We start from the raw sequence: 21,117 nt of genomic DNA on the forward strand, positions 1-21,117 counted from the left end.
ATTAAGTCATTTTTAAACACTATACTGCTGCATATTGTTTGTTTTTTATGTCTAATCTGCCTAGAAATAATAAGCTCAGATAAGAACAAGAGACATCTTTTTTTTCTAACTGATAAGGCCAGTGAAGACCAGTGCTTAGAGTCAGGCACAGGATGTCTCTAACAATCCATAGCCAAACCATAAATCTTGTCAAAGCTATAAGTTCTAATTAGACCAACTAGCTTTGCAAAACCTGAACTAGAGTCAGAAAATGAAAATATAAGAAAACGGCAATTACAGTGTCCTTTAGAATTGCCAGAGAGAGAGTGCCAGTAGCCATCCCATGGTTTTTTCCTCCAGGCCTAGTTGTCCCTCAATTTTTTCACAGATAAATTGATCATAACAGAGGGATAGTGAAGGAGTACCTTCTTTATCATCTTGTACAAAATCTTTATCTTTTATTATTGTAACGCTATTTGCATTTTACTGATTCATGCAATATTGTATGATGCTGTGTGATATTGTCTTTGCTGATTTTTTTTACCATATTTTACAATATTTAGTAAACCAAGTTTTTTCTTTTACAAATCTGTGCTTGTGTGTTCTATGACATAATTACTACTATTCAGGCCACCATTTTCCATTGGTACTGGATCCTACCACAGTAACCCATGTTCTCTGAGAAGTTGTAGAAAGGTCCCTGCTAGGAGCCTTATTAGGTTTGCATTCCAGGGTCTTCTTGGCCAGTCTGAGGTCACCTTTATCACCTCTGAAGAGTGATCCTCTTTCCTTTTTATCACCTTGCCTATCAGGAACCAGGGTGGGAACATGCCCTTTGGCCAAGATTGGATCAAGGCACCTATCCAATTGGATCATGTTGGCTGAAGAGTTTGGCTTGTCATTCATTCAGATTGTCATTAAGTCCACAGTCAGAAGTCCTCACTATTCCACTATCATCTGGAAGGCTTCCTGGCTGACCTCCAATTCTGCTGGATCCAGCCTGTTTCTGCTGAGAAATTCTGCTTGAACATTTTCTTTCCTTGCAATATGTGATGCTGACAGTAGGGGCAGGTTCTTTTCAGCCCAAATGAGAATCCTACTTGCTTCTTCCAGAAGCTTGGGGCTGCGAGTTCCCCCTTGTTTGTTTACATATGCTACTGCCATGGTATTGTTTGAGAGAAATCTGAGGACTCTGACTGTCTTTTATCATTGTTAGTAAATACTGGAGTGCCAATCTGAAGGTCCTTATCTCTAATCGTTTATTGGCCATAGATCTTCCTCTTCCAACCAACTCCTCTGAGTCAGATAGTCCTAGCAATGGTCTCCCCAACTGAATATGCTGGCATCTGTGATTAGAACAACCCAATCAGGTGACTATAGATCCACCTCTTTTATATGTTTGGTGGGATTCAGATACCAGAATCGTCTCTTTTCTGACGTTGGGGAATTTCAGTGCCAATGATCTTACTTCTGAGAGACGGGAGACCAGCATGTCAATAGTGAATATTGTAGTAGGCACATATGTGCCCATAGATCTAAGTCTATAGCAGCTGTCATTAATCCCAACATCTGAAGATAATCCCATACTCTGGACAATCCAAGGGTGTGGAATGTATTTACTTGCTCTATTATTTTAGTGATGCTCCTGGGGATCAGGATCATGCGTCCTTCTACCATGTCAAAGAGAGCACCTAAGAACTCAAAGGACTGTGATAGTTCTTTGTATAGTTTACCACCCAGCTTAGTCTTTCTAGGAGTTGGACTACTGTGGCTAATGCCTGCTGGTTCTTCTGGGTGGTTTTTGCTCTGATGAACCAGTCATCTAGATAAGGATGTACCATTATCCTTTGCTTGCGTAGAGCTGCTGCCATGACTATCATGACTGTGGTGAAAGTCCTCAGGGCAGTCGCAAACCAGTAGGGTAGAGCCTGAAACTGGAGTGTTCACCTAACACACAAAAGTGAAAAAGGTTTTGATGAGAAGTTCTGATAGGTATATAAAGGTAGGCTTCTGTCAGATCTAATGATGAAAGAAACTTTCTTTTTCTTACTGCTACCATGACAGAATATAAAATTCCATTCTGAAGTGAGGTATCCTTAAATTATTATTGACCCTTTTTAGCATGGGGTGAAATGTACCATCCTTCTATGAAACTACAAAATAAATCAAGTACATTCCCTTCTGCCTTTCGTGAGGAGGACTGAAACTATAGCTTCTACATCTTTAAAACAGTAGCTCTTACCACTTCTTTTTTTGATTTGAGATGTACCTGGCAAGATGATAAATATACTTAGTACTGGGGAGATACACTCTGGCATGTACCCCCTTAAAATTATGTCCAAGACTCACTGGTCTGTAGTAATCTGGATCCACTCTGCATAATTCCATGTCAGGCATCTGCCTACCAGTCTTACCATTGATGGGATCTGCTGGATATCATTGTGGAGGGCAACTGCTTCCTATGGATGCAGGTAGGTCTCCCCTTGGCCTTTTGGCTCCTTGAAAGGAATGGGCTTAATTCTGAATCCTGTGCAGGGATGCCTAGCCCCCATATGCCTGATTGGGATCTATCCTCCAGGAGCCTGTGGGGCTTAGATTCCCCCAAATCCTGTACTAATTCCACTAAATCCTCTTCAAATAGTAATCTTCCCTCTAAAAGGAAGCTAACAGAGATGTGAGTTGGACATTGAGTCTGCTGCCCAGTTCTGCAGCCAGAGGAGTCTTCTGGCTGTCACTCTGGAGGCAAATGACCTGGAGGATAGCCTAATAAGGCAATACATCATGTATGACAAAAAAGGCAATGACTGACTCCAAATTGGAGAAATTACTTACCTGATAATTTCGTTTTCCTTAGTGTAGACAGATGGACTCAGGACCAATGGGTATAGTGTACTCCTGATAGCATTTGGAGACAGATCAGATTTCAATCTGACATCAGTCCTAGTACATATACCCCTGCAGGACATAAGAACATAAGAACATGCCATACTGGCTCAGACCAAGGGTCCATCAAGCCCAGCATCCTGTTTCCAACAGTGGCCAATCCAGGTCATAAGAACCTGGCAAGTACCCAAAAACTAAGGCTATTCCATGTGCAGCTCTTCAGTATTCTCCTCGAAAAGCAATTGTGGATATATGCATGAATGAATAACTTGGATAACTTGAATAACTTTATAACTTGGTTAACTTGATTTAACTTGAACTGGTTGAATTGGTTATAGCTGGAGACCGCCAGTGCCCTCAACCGAGAAACGTCGACACCCGGTAGGGTGGGTGTCCTAATTGGAGGGAAGCATGGCTTGCCCGTGAATACCTCACTCTCGGGGATGTCGCTCGAGAATTCCATGAATGACGGCAGCCGTGGGTGGGATGCTGAGTCCATCTGTCTACACTAAGGAAAACAAAATTATCAGGTAAGTAATTTCTCCATTTCCTAGCGTGTAGTAGATAGACTCAGGACCAATGGGATGTATAAAAGCTACTCCCGAACCGGGTGGGAGGCTGCCCGTGGCCCACTTAGTACTGCCCTTGCAAATGCTGTGTCCTCTCGAGCCTGAACATCCAGGTGATAGAACCTCGAGAAGGTGTGGATGGAGGACCATGTCGCCGCCCAACAGATCTCGGTGGGTGACAGCATCTTGGTTTCTGCCCAGGACACTGCCTGGGCCCTAGTGGAATGGGCCTTGACTTGCAAATGCGGCAGCTTGCCTGCTTCTATGTAGGCCGCCTTGATAACTTCTTTGATCCAGTGGGCTATGGTTGCTCGCGAGGCCGCTTCTCCGTGCTTCTTTCCACTGTGAAGGATGAATAGATGGTCCGTTTTTCGTACGGATTCCGACCTTTCCAGGTATCGGACTAGGAGTCTGCCGACGTTGAGGTGGTGCAGACGGCGAAATTCTTCCGAATTCTTAAGCTCATCAGGCGATGGAAGCGAGATGGTTTGGTTGAGATGGAAGTGAGAAACCACTTTGGGGAGGAAGGACGGGACCGTGCAGAACTGGATGGTTCCCGGAGTGAGTCTAAGGAACGGCTCCCGGCAGGACAGTGCTTGTAGCTCGGAGATACGACAGGCCAAACAGACTGCCACCAGGAAGGCTGTTTTCGTTAATATTCAGCGAGACAGGCCGCAAAGAGGTCTGAAGGAGGGTCCTGCTAAGCAGTCTAGGACCAGGTTGGGGTTCCATAGGGGCACCGGCCACTTTAGGGGTGGTCGGATCTGCTTGATTCCTTTCAAGATGTGGGAGACATCCGGGTGAGAGGCAAGGCTACAGTCCTCACTCTTGGTTCCGTAGCATGACAATGCGGCCACCTGTACCTTGATGGAGTCGAGAGACAATCCCTTTTGTAGGCTGTTCTGCAGGAATTCCAAAATCGCGGGAATTTTGACTGAGCATGGGATGATGTTGTGGTCCTCACACCAGGCTTCGAATACTCTCCAAATTCTTATGTATGTTAGAGACGTGGAGAACTTGCATGCTCGGAGCAGGGTGTCAATTACTGCCCCCGAGTATCCGCTCTTCCTCAGGCGAGTCCTCTCAATGGCCAGGCCGTAAGAGAGAATCGAGCTGCATCCTCGTGGAGGATTGGCCCTTGTTGGAGCAGAACTCTGTGTGACAGTAGCGGGAGAGGGCTCCCTGTCAGTAGCCTTCGCATGTCTACATACCACGGCCTTCTTGGCCAGTCCGGGGCCACTAGAAGTACTGGTCCCTTGTGGTGTTCTATCTTGTGGATGATTGCACCCACTAGGGGAAACTGTGGGAAGGCATATAATAGAGTTTCCTGTGGCCAGGTCTGTACCAGGGCATCGATTCCCTGGGACTGAGGTTCCCGTCTGCGGCTGAAGAAGCTGGGCACTTGGGTGTTGGACCGGTTTGCCAGGTGGTCCATGGTTGGTGTTCCCCAATGGCTTACTATCAATTGGAATGCTGTGTTCTACAGTCTCCATTCTTCTGGGTCTAGACTTTCTCTGCTGAGATAATCCGCAGCGACGTTTTCTTTCCCCGCGATGTGGACGGCCAAGATCTCTTGAAGGTTCGCTTCCGCCCATGACATTAGGGGGTCTATTTCCAGAGACACCTGTTGGCTTCTGGTTCCTCCCTGACAGCTGATGTAGGCCACCTTTGTGGCGTTGTCTGACATGACTCTGACTGATTTGTCTCGGAGTCTATGACCAAACCGTAGGTAGGCTAGTCTGACTGCCCGGGCTTCTAGGTGATTGATGTTCCATCCCGACTCTTCTTTGTTCCATTGCCCCTGGGCAGTTAGCTCTTGGCAGTGGATTTTCAGAAGGCATTTGACAAAGTCCCTCATGAGACGCTTCTAAGAAAACTAAAAAGTCATGGGATAGGAGGTGATGTCCTTTCGTGGATTAAAAGACAGGAAACAGAGAGTAGGATTAAATGGTCAATTTTCTCAGTGGAAAAGGGTAAACAGTGGAGTGCCTCAGGGATCTGTACTTGGGCCGGTGCTTTTCAATATATATATAAATGATCTGGAAAGGAATACAATGAGTGAGGTTATCAAATTTGCGGATGATACAAAATTATTCAGAGTAGTTAAATCACAAGCGGATACATTACAGGAGGACTTTGCAAGACTGGAAGATTGGGCATCCAAATGGCAGATGAAATTTAATGTGGACAAGTGCAAGGTGTTACATATAGGGAAAAATAACCCTTGCTGTAGTTACACAATGTTAGGTTCCTTATTAGGAGCTACCACCCACGAAAAAGATCTAGGCATCATAGTGGATAATACTTTAAAATCATCGGCTCAGTGTGCTGCAGCAGTCAAAAAAGCAAACAGAATGTTAGGAATTATTAGGAAGGGAATGGTTAATAAAACGGAAAATGTCATAATGCCTCTATATCGCTCCATGGTCTGCCCCAGCATGGCAATTTCTTATGTTCTTATGTTCTTATGCTCCCCATCCTCGTAGGCTGGTGTCCATGTTGAGCAGAATCCAGGTCGGTGAGGATAGCTTCACTCCCTGGCTCAGATGACCTTCTTGTAGCCACCATCTTAGTTGGGTCCGAACTTTGTCCGGGAACTGAAGACGCACGGTGTAGTTCCGGGATAGCGGATTCCATCTAGATAGTAGGGAGCACTGTAGGGGTCTCATGTGAGCTCTTGCCCATGGAACTACTTCCAGTGTGGATGCCATGAGGCCGAGGACTTGGATGTAGTCCCATGCTCAACAGGGTTCGCAACTGGGTCATCAGTTTTGATCTCCTTGTCGGTGTCAGGATGACCTTGTCTTGTTTGGTGTTGAACCGGACTCCCAGGTATTCTAGAGATTGGGAGGGTTGCAGACAGCTCTTGTTTGTGTTGACCACCCACCCGAGGCTCTCCAACAGAGTTTTGACTCTGTTGGTCGCCTGGTGACTTTCCTCTGGGGATTTCGCCCTGATCAGCCAATCATCCAGATAAGGGTGTACGAGGATTCCTTCCTTCCTCAGTGTCACTTCCACTACTACCATGATTTTGGTGAACGTCCAGGGTGCTGTGGCTTACCTGAATGGTAGTGCCCGAAACTGGTAGTGGTGGTCCAGGATGATGAAGCGTAGAAAACGCTGATGCTCTTGATGGACCGGAATGTTAGGTAGGCTTCTGACAGATCCAGGGATGTAAGGAACTCTCCTGGTTGTATCGCCCTTATTACCGAGCGTAGGGTTTCCATGTGGAAGCGAGGAATCTTCAGGTGGCGGTTGACTGACTTAAGGTCCAGTATGGGCTGGAACGTTCCTTCTTTCTTGGGAATGATAAAATAGATGGAATAATGTCCAGTATTTATTTGTTGTGCGGGCACCAGTGTTATAGCCTCTAAGGCTAGTAATCTGGTCAGTGTAGCTTCCACTGCCATCCTCTTGGGAGGATCGTGGCAGGGGGATACCGGAGGGAGGTGGTGGAAATCCAGGTAATATCCCTCTCGAATGATAGCTAGGACCCACTTGTCCGAAGTTATCTCGACCCATCTTTCGTAGAATAGGGCAAGTCTGCCCCTTATGGCTTCTTCCTTTGGATGGGTCGGCTGATTTTCATTGTGGGGTGCGGCTGGGACCTGGGCCTGAGCCGGATCCCCTTTTGTTGTGCTTGTTCCGAAAGGACTGGCTCCTGCCTGCGGAGCAAGTCACTTGATAAATGCTTCTGTATGGGTTGAAGTGCTGTGATCCTCTGCCCCTAGAAGTTCAGGGGAAGGGTCGCTGGTTTCTCTTATTCCTGTTCTCCGGTAGCTACGGCAGTGTGGATTTGCCCCATTTGTTGGCTAGCTTCTCTAGTTCGCTTCCGAACAGGAGGGTTCCCTTGAAGGGCATCCTTGTGAGTCTCGTTTTGGACGATGCGTCAGCCGACCAGCTTCGGAGCCAGAGTTGTCTTCTGGCCGCCACGGCGGATGACACACCTCTAGCTGTGGTGCGCACCAAATCCGAAGCAGCATCTGTGAGGAATGACACTACTAGTTCCAGGGCTTCCCCAGGAGTGTTGTTCCTGGTCTGTGATAAGCAGGCGATTGTCACCACGTCACAGCAGGTCGCGATCTGCAGAGACATAGTGGAGACGTCAAAAGACTGTTTGAGGATGGAATCCAGGCGTCTGTCTTGAGCATCCTTGAGTGCTGCTCCTCCCTCAACTGGGATAGTAGTGCACTTCGAGACTGCACAGACCATGGCATCCACTTTTGGACATGCCAGCAGATCATTGGCCGCGGGATCCAGAGGGTACATGGCTGCCAGGGCACGCCCCCTTTTGAACATGGTCTCCGGGGCTTCCCATTCCAGGTCAATTAGCTGCTGGACGGCTTGTAACAGTGGGAAATGACGGGAGGTCTGACAGAGTCCCTCTAGGAGGGGATTCGTCTTAGGTTCCCCTGAGGCACTTGTGCCTGGGATAGCGAGCTCTTTCAAGCTGTGTGTGACTAGGTCTGGAAGCTCGTCCTTGGTGAAGAAGCGCCTCATGGTTCGGTGGGGTTCGGTCCCTGGGGGGAGTTCCCCTTCCTCCAGGGATTCTGAATCCTCATCTGAGTTGTCCGTGTCCCCGAAGGTGGAACTTCTGGGCAGTGGAAGCACTTCTCTGGGCATAGAGGGTCCCGGGATGTTGAGGTCCTCTGGCGGAGGCTGTGGCCATATTATCGGAGGACCCGGCTGCATGTGGACGAAGTTATGCAGGCCTTTGAAGAATTCCACCCAGGAGATAGAAGCTGGGTCTAAATTAAGAGGTGCTGTGTCCCTAGGGAGCCCCGTTTGAGGCAGGCTCCCGTTGGGGGACGCTAAGTCCGGCGTACTGTTCGAGAAGCTGGAACCCGGTACCGGCTGGGGAGGGCCATGGGCTGGATCCCCCAGGGCCTCCTCGCACTGTATACACAGGGCCGTGGCCTCCTTATGCTGCACAGCTCTGATGTGGCATGCTGGGCAAAGGCCCTGAGCCTTGAGCTTCTTCTCTGGTGGTGCCATGGCATATGCGCATAAAATACAGGGCCCGGGTGGCTTAGTTATACACTCCGGTGCGTCAAAGTTATGTGCGTAGGTTTGGTATGCGCTCAAAGAGATGTGCGCGCTGTTGTGCACACAGACCGAAGTTTTGCGCCCGGCACAGAGAGCGTGTGGTTATGCACATCGCTTGTGCGCACGGTACTTATGTGCGCGACGTTGTGCACACAATATATTTGTGTGCACGGCTCGCCTCTGTGCACAGGAGTCGGGGCTGCGGACAGAGCAGCGAACAGGTCAAGATGGTCTCGGCGACCACGCAGACAATATGGCGACCACCTCGGAGGGTCTCCACATGGGAGGACCCTTGGATCTGACCGGGGTCTAGCCCTGCTAAGGCTGATCAACCCGGTGGCCCTGGTAACTGCTGGCGACCTGTGCGACTCTTCCAGCTTTGGAGACCAGAGACTTTTAAATAGATTTCTCCCTTACCTTGTCTCGACGCTTCCCGGTCTCATTCTGGGTGGTCTCCGGCTGCGGGGGGAGAGGGAAAATACCTTCACCGCCGTGCTCGAAGTTGCACCTGCTGCTTCTCAGCCTCACCCGTTGCCGGGGGCTAAGTCCACACCGAGGGTCGGCTGCCGGACCAAGGCCAACCTCCGAGGGATCACGGAAATCACCTCGGGAATTCTCAACTGGGGGAGGGACCCAAGGGGTGTCACCGCAGGAGAGCGGGGCTCGCCTGTAGAGGTAAGATTTCTTCTTGTTTTGGGTTTCTTTGGGAATTACTCTAACGCTGTGCGAGTGTGCATAGAGTCCCTAACTGCTATGGAGACGGAAAATACTGAAGAGCTGCACTTCCTGCAGGGGTATATGTACTAGCACTGATGTCAGATTGAAATCTGATCCGACTCCAACTGCTATCAGGAGGTCACTATACCCATTGGTCCTGAGTCCATCTGCTATACGCTAGGAAAGCATGGTTTCTTGACTCTCAGTTAACTGTTGTATCTGGTACAAAACTTCCCAGGCTATGCAGCCTCCACATACTGAGGCCTGAGTTGCCATGGCCCCAGTGGAAAAAGCCAGTTTCAAGATCACCTCAATCTTCCTGTCCTGATGGTCTTTTAGGGATGTTCCTCCCCCTACAAGGATTGGGGTCTTATGGGTTACTGCTGACACCAGCACATCAACCCTTTGGATTTGTAGTAAATTATTCTTCTCCTTGGTAGGGAGAAGGTATTACTTTCCCACCACTCTGCTTTCTTGAAGCCCCCTTCTGGGGCACCTCATTCTGTCAGTACCATCCATTTGGGGGCTTTATATAAGGGAAAGGCCTTTGAAGGTCTTTTCCTCCCTGAAGTATAGGATCTCCTTCTGAAGTATCTTCTGTTTTGGTGCCTTGTATATTCAGGGTCATCTGCACACTACTAATGAGGGCTGAAAGCTCCTCCTTTTGAAACACTCTTACTATAATCGGGTCATTCTCCAAAGAGCACTGACTCTCTTCCTGGGAGCTCAGAGGTGTGCTAGGCTCTGACTCCTCTGTTGACCAGAGCTCTTCTCTGGAATCCGGGATGGCTGTTGAGGCTGGAGAGGTTTTGGCTGTAAGGGTGTCCCTCAGGTGCTTAGGGGTCACCTCCTTCTATCTGTCTGAGCCAGCCATGGACTTGGCTGGCTCAGTGGCTGTGCACCACTATGCGGAAATCACTGGTTTGATTACTGGGTTGAGTCTTTCATGCCCCAGGTCAGCCAGGGGCTGGGAATGCTAAGGGGACAGCATTCACAAACCTCAATGGAGTGTGTGTGTGTGTGGGGGAGGAGAATCTTGGTCATCATTTAATGGTAGCACCTAGTGACTGGATTCAGGGCCCAGGATTGCAGTGGTCCAGAAGGAGCCCCAATCAAGGATTGTCACTGCTATGGATCAAACAAAGTATGTTGGGAAGTGGGGATATAAAATAAGGGGCAAACGTCCGGATAGTTGTGAATGGAGACTCATGGCACCAGATCCCAACCCTGGTACTGACTGAGCAAGAGGAAACTTCTCAGTCAAAAAAACATTTAGGAACAGTATTTATCACCTATACTATTATAATTTTGAGAGTGCCCCTATTCACAGGGTCAGTAACTTCAAAACAAGTGTGCGGGCGTCCCTATACATGCATATGTATGTGCGAGCACACCTATGCAGGAATTTTAAATTGTGCATGCAGTTGCGCGTGTATGATTTAAAATATGCCTGCCATGTATATGTGTGCTCCCAATTTCAAGTGGTTACTCGAGCAAATGTAATTCACGTACCTTCCTTAGGACTTTGTCAGCTTTAACGCGCGCAAGAAAGCAGATTTTAAAACATGCTCGTGTGAAGGATATTCCCGGTTTTATCCATTGGTCCACCACTTTGTCCAGTCTCTCTCCAGGTCATCCAGACCCCTCTGATTCTTCAGCCTGCACTCCCCACAGTTTGCCTAGATCCCTCAACCCTGTCGTTTTAGGCCTAAGCAGAGATTTATGCAGACTTACCCCTCATCGAGAGCAGAAGTAAACATGTGCAGCTAACAGCCCCACCATGCGCCGCGGCCACCAGATTTAAAATTCGGTTTTATGCATGTAACTGTTGGCCCTGCCCTGGATCCTTCCCCCCTCGACACACCCTAAGTCCTCCTCTTTTTCCTGTGCATTGGGTTGCTCACGTACGCTTATAGACGTGCCCAATTGGGGCATTTTAAAATATGAGTCACTCTCTCTCAGCCCAGATACTTGCATAGATGGGCCTTTTAACGCGAGCACCTCTTTTAAAATTCACCCCTATTGTCAATTCCTGACCGACTGGGTATCACTTTTTTTTTCCCTAATTGACACAGAAGTTCAGGAATCAGGAATGTAGTGCGAGGTTCTGAATACCAAAGGTGGCTGCATGCCCTTTAAAGTATTATAACTGTCATGCTCTTTAGGCACCTATGGAGTAAACACAATGGATGGGCTTAGTTATCAAATACCATGTTTGCAATTCTGAAGGCTTTCACCTTTGAGGACCAAAATGAAGCCTGAATGAGGAGGAGCTGAGGGGGAAAGGGGGAACAAAGGAAAAAAAAAGAGGATATATTCACTGCCCCCCCCCCCCCCCCCCCCGCAAACATGGCCCCACTCACAGAAGTTAAATCAGGCACCATCAGTCTCCCTTCCTCCTTTCTTCCCTCCCGGGAACAGCTTCTGTCCGTCTCTTGCTGGAGCTCCCCACTTGCAGCCCCCAGGGACCTGGCACCCTCAGGGCCAGCTGGAACCCTTAGCAGCCCATCTCCCCGGTGCTTCTTGGTGATGTGGGCCTCGGGGCCATGCACCGTCTTCACGTGTTTGCGCAGGGAGCTGGGGTCCGTGTAGCGCTTGGTGCAGCCGGGAATCTTACAGATGTAGGGTTTCTACCAGAGAAGTAGCGAGAGGAAAGAGAAACAAGAAGGAAAAGTGCTTGAGAAACTGAGGTCTCAAATGTGCTATGCCTGTCGGTGTTATTCTGGCTTTTCACCTGCTTTGGCCTCTCTTGCCAAGTCATATTTATTTATTTTATTTATTTATTTATATACGGACATTCAATCTCAATTGAGATATCACACCGGTTTACATTCAGGTACTGTAGGTATTTCCCTATCCCCAGAGGGCTTACAATCTAAGTTTTTGTACCTGAGGCAATGGAGAGTAAAGTGAGTTGCCCAAGGTCACAAGGAGTGACTTGAACCCTGGTCTCCTGGTTCATAGTCCACTGCTCTAACCACTAGGCTATCCCTCCTCCCTCCTCTCTGTTTATCGCTCTGTTTGTACCCTGCCTGCCCCTCTCTTTCACCTCAACAGGTCTTATGTCTTATTAGTGCTTAGTACCGGGGAGAACTCGGTTTGGGGGCACTGAGCGTGGGCCCCATGAAGCTGTAGCACTGGTAAGTGCTCAGCCTGGAGGCACCAGGTGTGTGACCCATGAGGCTGTAATTCTGGGGAGGACTCCATTTTGGGCGACAGTATGTGATCCAGGAGGCCTCAGCACTGAGGAGGCTCAGCCCGGTGATAGTGAGCATCAGATCCATGAGGCAGTATTAGTGGCATGAACCTAGCTGGGGGGGGGGGTCAGTAAGTGTGGGACCCATGAGGTTGTATTACTGGGATGAACTCGACTTGAGGACAATGAGTGTGGGACCCGGCTTGGGAAGGGCTCAGTTTCGGGGGAGGGTTCAGCTTGGGGGCAGTGAGTATGGGAGAGTCTTGCCCTTTCTGACCCCACGCTCTTGGTGATGACTGTGAAACTGTACCTCATTGGAGTGGGTCCGATTCTGATGCTTTGCCCGGTCTGAAGCATTAGAGAATGCTTTGTTGCAGCCCTCCTGTTCGCAGACATAGGGCTTCTCCCCCGTGTGAGACCTTAGGTGTGTTTTCAGATTCTCAAGTCTGGAGTATGCCTTGTTACAACCTTCAAACTGAAAAAAGAGATAGTCAGACGTGAAAGCTAGAAGTTCATAGCTATTATTATAGTGCTGAATCGCCAGGACAGGTGGTGACGCAATTCTGGCACTCCATGCTGAATTTAAAAAGCTCCATCACTGCACATAGCGCCGTACAGTCCCAGAGCAACAATTATTAATTCCAAGGTGCTGCCCTCCCCCTCCCAAATCACACAACACCCTGCAGACCCGGAGCAGAAAACAGACCTGCTTGCAGTTTTGACGGCAGAGACGAAGATCGGAACCCACGGGGAACTGGCCAGAAGTGATTCTTACTCACCGTGCACTTGTGGGGTTTCTCTCCTGTGTGCCGCCTCATGTGCACTACCAGCATGTACTGTGCCTTGAACGGCCGCTGCTCGCGGGAGCACTCCTGCCAGTGACATACAAACTCCTTCTTTTCTCCGTGGATGTGCTCATTGTTGATGTGCTGCATGAAATGAGGCAAAGGGGTAAAATGCACCAGAGACTTGCCCCCAGTGACCCCGCGCCCTGCACACACTATCACCCATGCTACATTTGCCCTCATTTCCTCTCCTGCCTCTACTCATCAAGTGCTGGCTGTGGTCGCAGGAACTTACATGCACCAGCTGCTCCTGCGTATCAAACTCCTTGGTGCAGCCTTCCCAGTGGCAATTGGTTTCATATACGGCTTCCATCTCCTGTTTCCCGTCTTCCTTTTCCAGGTCATCCCGACCATCCAGAAGCCCCAGGAGAGGGTCCTAATGAAGATATGCAAAAGCCTTGAATGGCATCTGATAAGGTGACCGAGTGGCTCTAGGACACCAAGGACCGACTGCGCCAGTCCTAGTTCTGCCCTCATTGTGTCTCAGGACTTGTAGCTCCTGTTGCTGATCTTAGAGAAACTGGAATTACAAGTCCATGCATGCAGTTGGGGGTCATCCAGGACTGGCGCAGGCTCTTCCTTGTGACATGGAGCTTGTTGGCACTCAGAGTGAGGCTGGACACCTCACCTAGTGGAACCAAATGGGTAATATACAGCTTTCAGTGGGGATTGCCCTACCTGGGTGCCTGTGGATACTGGGCTGGATATATCTCCTTCAGATCCTTCCTCAAATGCTTTGCTGCTGAGAGACTCTAGAATACCATTCCTGATTGGCTCAGACTTCAGCTGCCATTAACAAAGAGATGAGGTGAGGCCCTGTTCAAATACAACCCACACACACACACACATCTATACCCTATATATATAACATAAGCAGTACATATACACACCTATAGATAACTATCTTTGAAACCTTGAATTTGTAACAAAACAGAGAATTGGTTCAAAGATGATCACATGAATGAAAGAAATTGGCAAGAATGATTTATAGATAAGGGATTGGGGGGGGGGGGGATAGATAACATGGCAGACTTGATCCTTCTTCGGCTAGGAGAAAAACCTTTTTGTTTTCTGGTTGGTGGCTTCTTTGTAGGTTGTGATGACTTTTTATTGGACCAAATATGTCTTATCTAAAGAACTCACTCCTACCATCCTGCTGTAATTCGCCCAGCATTGAATGGCTGTGTTTCAGGGGTCAGCTTCCCTCCCTTGCTCTGCTATGGTGTATTCACCCAGCATTTCTTGGCTGGGTTTTTGAGTTCAGTGAGGGGTCATGATCTCTCTCTCCCACTCCCCCTTGCTGTAACATATCTGGCATTGTTTGGCTGTGTTTTGGAAGTTAGTGAAGAGTTACTGTCTCTTTCCCCTGACTTACCCACAATTACTTGTGTTTTGGGGGTCAGTGAGGCTTAGCCCCATTGCGCCCCGATGCTGTAACTCACCTGACACTGACTGGATGTGTTTCGAGGATGAGGATGAGGATGCTGCCGCATGGCCCCTGCCCTGCTGGACGGGTGTTCATGGCCATTGTAGGATATTGCAGGATTGTTACCAAATGGTGAGCCTTGGCCTTTCGGATGACCTGGGCAGTTTTGATATCCAAGTGATGGGCTAAAAAAAATGTATCAAAACTTTATAAAATCTGGCTGAATAGGCTGGTTTAGTTTTAGTTTAGTTTAATGATTCAATTAGCCTGTTTTCAATATATTAGGAAAGTGGTGAACAGATAAAATTAAAACATACTTACATATATTTCCCTCTATATATATATACCATAATATGACAATAAAATTAAGACAAACACATAACAGAAAAATAACAAAAAATCTCATTATATATATTCAGCAGGAAAAGGAGGTGCTTCCCAACAAATTAAATAACTCCAGATGAGATCTGAAAAGAATTTTATCCCAAAGAATTTATTCTCAAACGTTGCTGTTTACAGAATAGAATAGAATATAGTCCTCCGACATGGAACTGTGTTTTCTAAGAAGCTGCGTCGGGAAGGACTTACATCTGTTTACACAACAAAAATATATAAAGTAAGAAGGTTACAAATACTGGACATTGATTTAAAATCAGCAAAAATACAGGCGGCTTAATCCTGATCAGCATTTGGTAACTGAGCCCAATGGATGGGCTCAGTTACCAAATACCGTGATTGCAATTCTGAAGGTTTTCACCTTGGAGGACCAAAATGAAGCTTTATCGCAAACATGGCCCCTTGTCTCTACACCACCAGAATGCCTATCAGGGTAAGCTGCCTAAATTTTTTGCTGATTTTGAATCAAAGTTTCTTGTTTATACATATGTTAAATCCTCCCTGACACAGCTTCTTGTGAAACACAGTTCCATGTCGGGGGGCTGCACCCTATTTCCATCCTGTGAACAGCAACGTTTTAGAATAAATGCTTTTGGATAAATTCCTCTACAAATCTCATCTGGACCTCTGCAATTTGTCGAGATGCACCTCCTTTTCCTGCTGTCAGTCGCCGGTGTGTCTCCGTTCACCCTGATTTTGCTTACATATCTATTCAATGCATCCAGCATAACATAAAATACCCCATAAGAAACGGCCAGTGGAGTCTATTAACCTTTACTATATACCATGAGAGACATCACCAATGGCACCTATTTAACATATTTAATTATTTTACTTAAACAAAAACTTAATCTAGGAAGTAAAGTGAGGCTGACCAGAGTAGGATGAAACCACTTTAGAACTTTAGATAAGAGATGGGGATGGAGGGCCATTGTGAGGCAGTCTGCAGCTCTGATTAGCTGTTTAATTCCTAATTACAGTGGGACACCTCCCCCTCCCACCTGGCTTACACGTACCTGATGGTGCCCACAGACAGGTGTCCGTAGGAACCGTTGGCAGAAGCACAGCGGGAGTTTATGAAAGCCACCAGTGAGTTGGGGGAGGTGCGGATGACAGTCTGCAGATCTATACTTGCGTCAGAGTGTGGGGAGATGGACAATGCTCTCTTCTTGCTTAGCTTCACTGTGCTACGGGGTGTGGAAAACCGGGAGGCTGGGAGAGAAGGGGTGAGAAATGGGACTATATCAGACCAGAATCTCATTGTTATGAAATTTACAGTTTTATTAGCATTATAAACTAGCATTATAAACTTAAAAACATAAACAAAACAACCAACAATATACAAGTGACTGGTGCAGGGGTGCCCAATTCCGGTCCTTGAGAGCAACAAACAGGTCTGATTTTCAGGATATCCACTATGAATATGCATGAGATAGATTTGCAGTGCATGAGGCCTCTAAGCCTAGAGGCTCTGGTCCCACCCCCGGACTGCCCCACCCATGCCCCACCCCCGGACCGCCCATTTTTTCAAACCCCGGGACTTACGCACGTCCCGGGGCTTTACGTGCGCCGCTGGGCCTTTTGAAAATAGGTCCGGCATGCGTAGGCTTTTAAAATCTGCCCCACTGAGTACAGAATATAGTGAGTATCTAACTTTAGCATCTTGTAGTCAAAAAAGTGTTATTTGTTAAAAGTTAAAGGATAGTAAAGTAGAATTAACAGCAGAAACAAGGGGAACCTTTTGGAGATTGCAGCAGGATGTGGGAAGAACCCAAGGGGTCCTAATGTTGCGGCAGACTGAAATTCTTTTGCTGATATGGAGAATAAGATTTCTGAATATATCAATTCTATCATTACCACAGATAAGAAAAAACAGAGCTCAGCCTTAATGTGGCTGCTTTGAGAAAGTGCAAGAGCCTTTTCCTCAGTACTTTGACACTACAGTTTTCTTGCTTCAGTTTGACAAACAAACTGAAGCAAGTAAACTGTCAAAGAAACATTGAAACATAGAAATGATGGCAGAAAAGGACCAAATGACTACCCCAGCAAATTACCCCCACATACCCCCAAGCACTCTTTTCTTTATTTTCATCCTCTAGCCTTTAGGGATCCAGTGTTTATCCCATGCCCCTTTGAATTCTTTTACTTTTTTCATCTTCACCACCTCCTTCAGAAGGGCTTTCCAGGCATTCAACACTCCTCCATGAAGAAATATTTCTGACATTGCATCTGAGTCATCCTCCCTGGAGTTTCATTTCATGACCCCTAGTTCTACTGAATTCTTTCCAATGGAAACCACCCAGGAAAAGGATCTAGGCATCATAGTGGATAATACTTTAAAATCGTCGGCTCAGTGTGCTGCAGCAGTCAAAAAAGCAAACAGAATGTTAAGAATTATTAGGAAGAGAATGGTTAATAGAACAGAAAATGTCATAATGCCTCTATATCGCTCCATGGTGAGACTGCACCTTGAATACTGTGTACAATTCTGGTCGCCGCATCTCAAAAAAGATATAGTTGCGATGGAGAAGGTACAGAGAAGGGCAACCAAAATGATAAAGGGGATGGAATAGCTCCCCTATGAGGAAAGGCTGAAGAGGTTAGGGCTGTTCAGCTTGGAGAAGAGACGGCTGAGGGGGGATATGATAGAGGTCTTTAAGATCATGAGAGGTCTTGAATGAGTAGATGTGACTCAGTTATTTACACTTTCAAATAATAGAAGGACTAGGGGGCATTCCATGAAGTTAGCAAGTAGCACATTTAAGACTAATCGGAGAAAATTCTTTTTCACTCAACGCACAATAAAGCTCTGGAATTTGTTGCCAGAGGATGTGGTTAGTGCAGTTAGTATAGCTAGGTTCAAAAAAGGTTTGGATAAGTTCTTGGAGGAGAAGTCCATTAACAGCTATTAATTAAGTTTACTTAGGGAATAGCCACTGCTATTAATTGCATTAGTAGCATGGGATCTTCTTAGTGTTTGGGTAATTGCCAGGTTCTTGTGGCCTGGTTTGGCCTCTGTTGGAAACAGGATGCTGGGCTTGATGGAGCCTTGGTCTGACCCAGCATGACAATTTCTTATGTTCTTATGTTTAACAGTTGTTGTTCTGGGTCAGGCAGACATCCAAGTTTGCCATCCAGGGAGATAAACTTTCTTTCCAATCAGTCCTCAAGACAAAAATTCTTTAAATTTGAAATTATTTATTGTACAGGTAGATTCTACTTACAATTGTTGCATCTCAAATATAAGCCCTAAGGCAAAGATCTTTGGTAACTGGAAACAGGATAGCAGGAGGGAGGAGGAGGTTTCTTATGTTGCAGGAGTTAGTTTATGGTAGAGGTAGGGAGCTTAAGGGATATGAGGCTGATTTAGTCTTCAGAAGAAGGCAGTAAAAAAGAAGGTAAAAACTTGATCGTTTCAGGGAGTTTTACAGAGTGCTGCTGTATCAGAAGAAAGCATAGGCAAGACTGAGCTCTCGTTGAGAGCTGCTAAAGAAAACACCTCCACAAGCTGGGGGCAGGGGAGCAAGGTCCAATGGCAGCGAGCCTAAGAACCATGTGACACAGAGGGAGCATGAAGGGCAGTCCCTTGAGCCTATAAGGCACCTAAGAAGACTCAAGTTAGATTGAGGGGCATTCAAGCTCTTCCGTTAGTGAGAGAAAGTGGAGGGGGGAGGGAGCTTCTCTTAAGAGCAAAGGCTACTCTTAAAGGCAAAGGCTCACAGACTTTTGTCATGGGTTACAAAAAGTGTATCAAGAATCCTCAGAAGGGAAGACTGCACTAAACACAGTTAAACTACAGTATATACAGATACAAACATGTACCCACTGCTGGGACAGAACAATTGTGCATCATTAAAATCTTAATGACTAGAAGAGGAACAGTGTGCAAATCCAAGGCTCTCGTGCTAAACTTTCAAAAGGGAAACTTTGATAAAATGAGAAAAATTGTTAGAAAAAAACTGAAAGGAGCAGCTACAAAAGTAAAAAATGTCCAAGAGGCATGGTCATTGTTAAAAAATACCATTCTAGAAGCACAGCCTAGATGTATTCCACACATTAAGAAAGGTGGAAAGAAGGCAAAACGATTAGCGGCATGGTTAAAAGGGGAGGTGAAAGAAGCTATTTTAGCCAAAAGATCTTCATTCAAAAATTGGAAGAAGGATCCAACAGAAGAAAATAGGATAAAGCATAAACGTTGGCAAGTTAAATGTAAGACATTGATAAGACAGGCTAAGAGAGAATTTGAAAAGAAGTTGGCTGTAGAGGCAAAAACTCACAGTAAAAGCTTTTTAAAATATATCCGAAGCAGAAAGACTGTGAGGGAGTCAGTTGGACTGTTAGATGATCGAGGGGTTAAAGGGGCACTTAGAGAAGATAAGGCCATCGCAGAAAGATTAAATGATTTCCTTGCTTCGGTGTTTACTGAAGAGGATGTTGGGGAGGTACCCGTAATGGAGAAGGTTTTCATGGGTAATGATTCAGATGGACTGAATCAAATCATGGTGAACCTAGAAGATGTGGTAGGCCTGTAGTAAATCACTTGGACCGGATGGTATACACCCCAGAGTTCTGAAGGAACTAAAAAATGAAATTTCAGACCTATTAGTAAAATTTGTAACCTATCATTAAAATCATCCATTGTACCTGAAGACTGGAGGATAGCAAATGTAACCCCAATATTTAAAAAGGGCTCCAGGGGCGATCCGGGAAACTACAGACCGGTTAGCCTGACTTCAGTGCCAGGAAAAACAGTGGAAAGTGTTCTAAACATCAAAATCATAAATCACAGAACATATAGAAAGACATGGTTTAATGGAACAAAGTCAGCATGGCTTTACCCAGGGCAAGTCTTGCCTCACAAATCTGCTTCACTTTTTTGAAGGAGTTAATAAACACGTGGATAAAGGTGAACCGGTAGATATAGTATACTTGGATTTTCAGAAGGCGTTTGACAAAGTTCCTCATGAGAGGCTTCTAGGAAAAGTAAAAAGTCTTGGGATAGGTGGCGATGTCCTTTCGTAGATTACAAACTGGCTAAAAGACAGGAAACAGAGAGTAGGATTAAATGGACAATTTTCTCAGTGGAAGAGAGTGGACAGTGGAGTGCCTCAGGGATCTGTATTGGGACCCTTACTTTTCAATATATTTATAAATGATCTGGAAAGAAATACGTTGAGTGAGATAATCAAATTTACAGATGACACAAAATTGTTCAGAGTAGTTAAATCACAAGCAGATTGTGATAAATTGCAGGAAGACCTTGTGAGACTGGAAAATTGGGCATCCAAATGGCAGATGAAATTTAAAGTGGATAAGTGCAAGGTGATGCATAAAGGCAAAAATAACCCATGCTATAATTACACAATTTTGGGTTCCATATTAAGTGCTACCACCCAAGAAAGAGAGTTAGGCGTCATAGTGGATAACACATTGAAATCGTTGGTTCAGTGTGCTGCGGCAGTCAAAAAAGCAGGCACAAAGACCCAATAATGAAAAACAATAAGGATACAAAAATGCTCTGCTCTACATACCTGGGAACATTTGATATCCAGGTGACCTGATATTGTTTTGAATTAGCAGGAGAAGGGATGGTTTGCTTGCAACTTTCTTCTCTCTCTCAGTCACACACAATTTCTCTCTCTCTCACACTGGCTCTCAATCGCTCACATATACACATGCTTTTTCTCTATCACTTATATAGGCTGTTAATCACACATTTACACACATGCTGTCTGTCTTTTCACACATACACACACACAGGTTTTCAATCACACACAGACTCTCATTCGCACACTTACACACATGCTCTCTCTCTTTCTCTCACTTACACAAAGGCTCTCAGTCACACACAGACACACACGCTCTCTCTCTTACTTATACTCACAGGCTCTTAATCATACATACACATGATCTCTTTCACTTACACATACAGGACCGGATTTTAAGAGGTACACGTGGGCATAGATTTGTGCGCGCAAGCCGGCACGCACAAATCTATGCCCAATTTTAAAATCCAGGGTCGGCTCACGCCGAGCCCTAGGGGAGCCCCAATGGCTTTCA

At 46.4% G+C, this 21,117-nt stretch overlaps 1 protein-coding gene across 1 annotated transcript in view; it reads right to left on the minus strand.

The window, feature by feature from the left end:
* Positions 1-21,117, minus strand: part of GLI1 (GLI family zinc finger 1) — a 277,357-nt gene that overhangs the window by 20,197 nt on the left and 236,043 nt on the right. Inside the window, exons 4-10 of the mRNA XM_029594601.1 lie at positions 16,074-16,269; positions 14,678-14,846; positions 13,914-14,021; positions 13,471-13,611; positions 13,170-13,319; positions 12,701-12,865; positions 11,558-11,824 (exon numbers count right to left, since the gene is read on the minus strand). Of these exons, the coding sequence (XP_029450461.1) occupies positions 11,558-11,824; positions 12,701-12,865; positions 13,170-13,319; positions 13,471-13,611; positions 13,914-14,021; positions 14,678-14,846; positions 16,074-16,269 (1,196 nt within the window). The remainder of the gene's footprint in view (positions 1-11,557; positions 11,825-12,700; positions 12,866-13,169; positions 13,320-13,470; positions 13,612-13,913; positions 14,022-14,677; positions 14,847-16,073; positions 16,270-21,117) is intronic.

The sequence above is a fragment of the Rhinatrema bivittatum genome, chromosome 3, assembly GCF_901001135.1.
Source record: "Rhinatrema bivittatum chromosome 3, aRhiBiv1.1, whole genome shotgun sequence".
Taxonomy (NCBI): Eukaryota; Metazoa; Chordata; class Amphibia; order Gymnophiona; family Rhinatrematidae; genus Rhinatrema; species Rhinatrema bivittatum.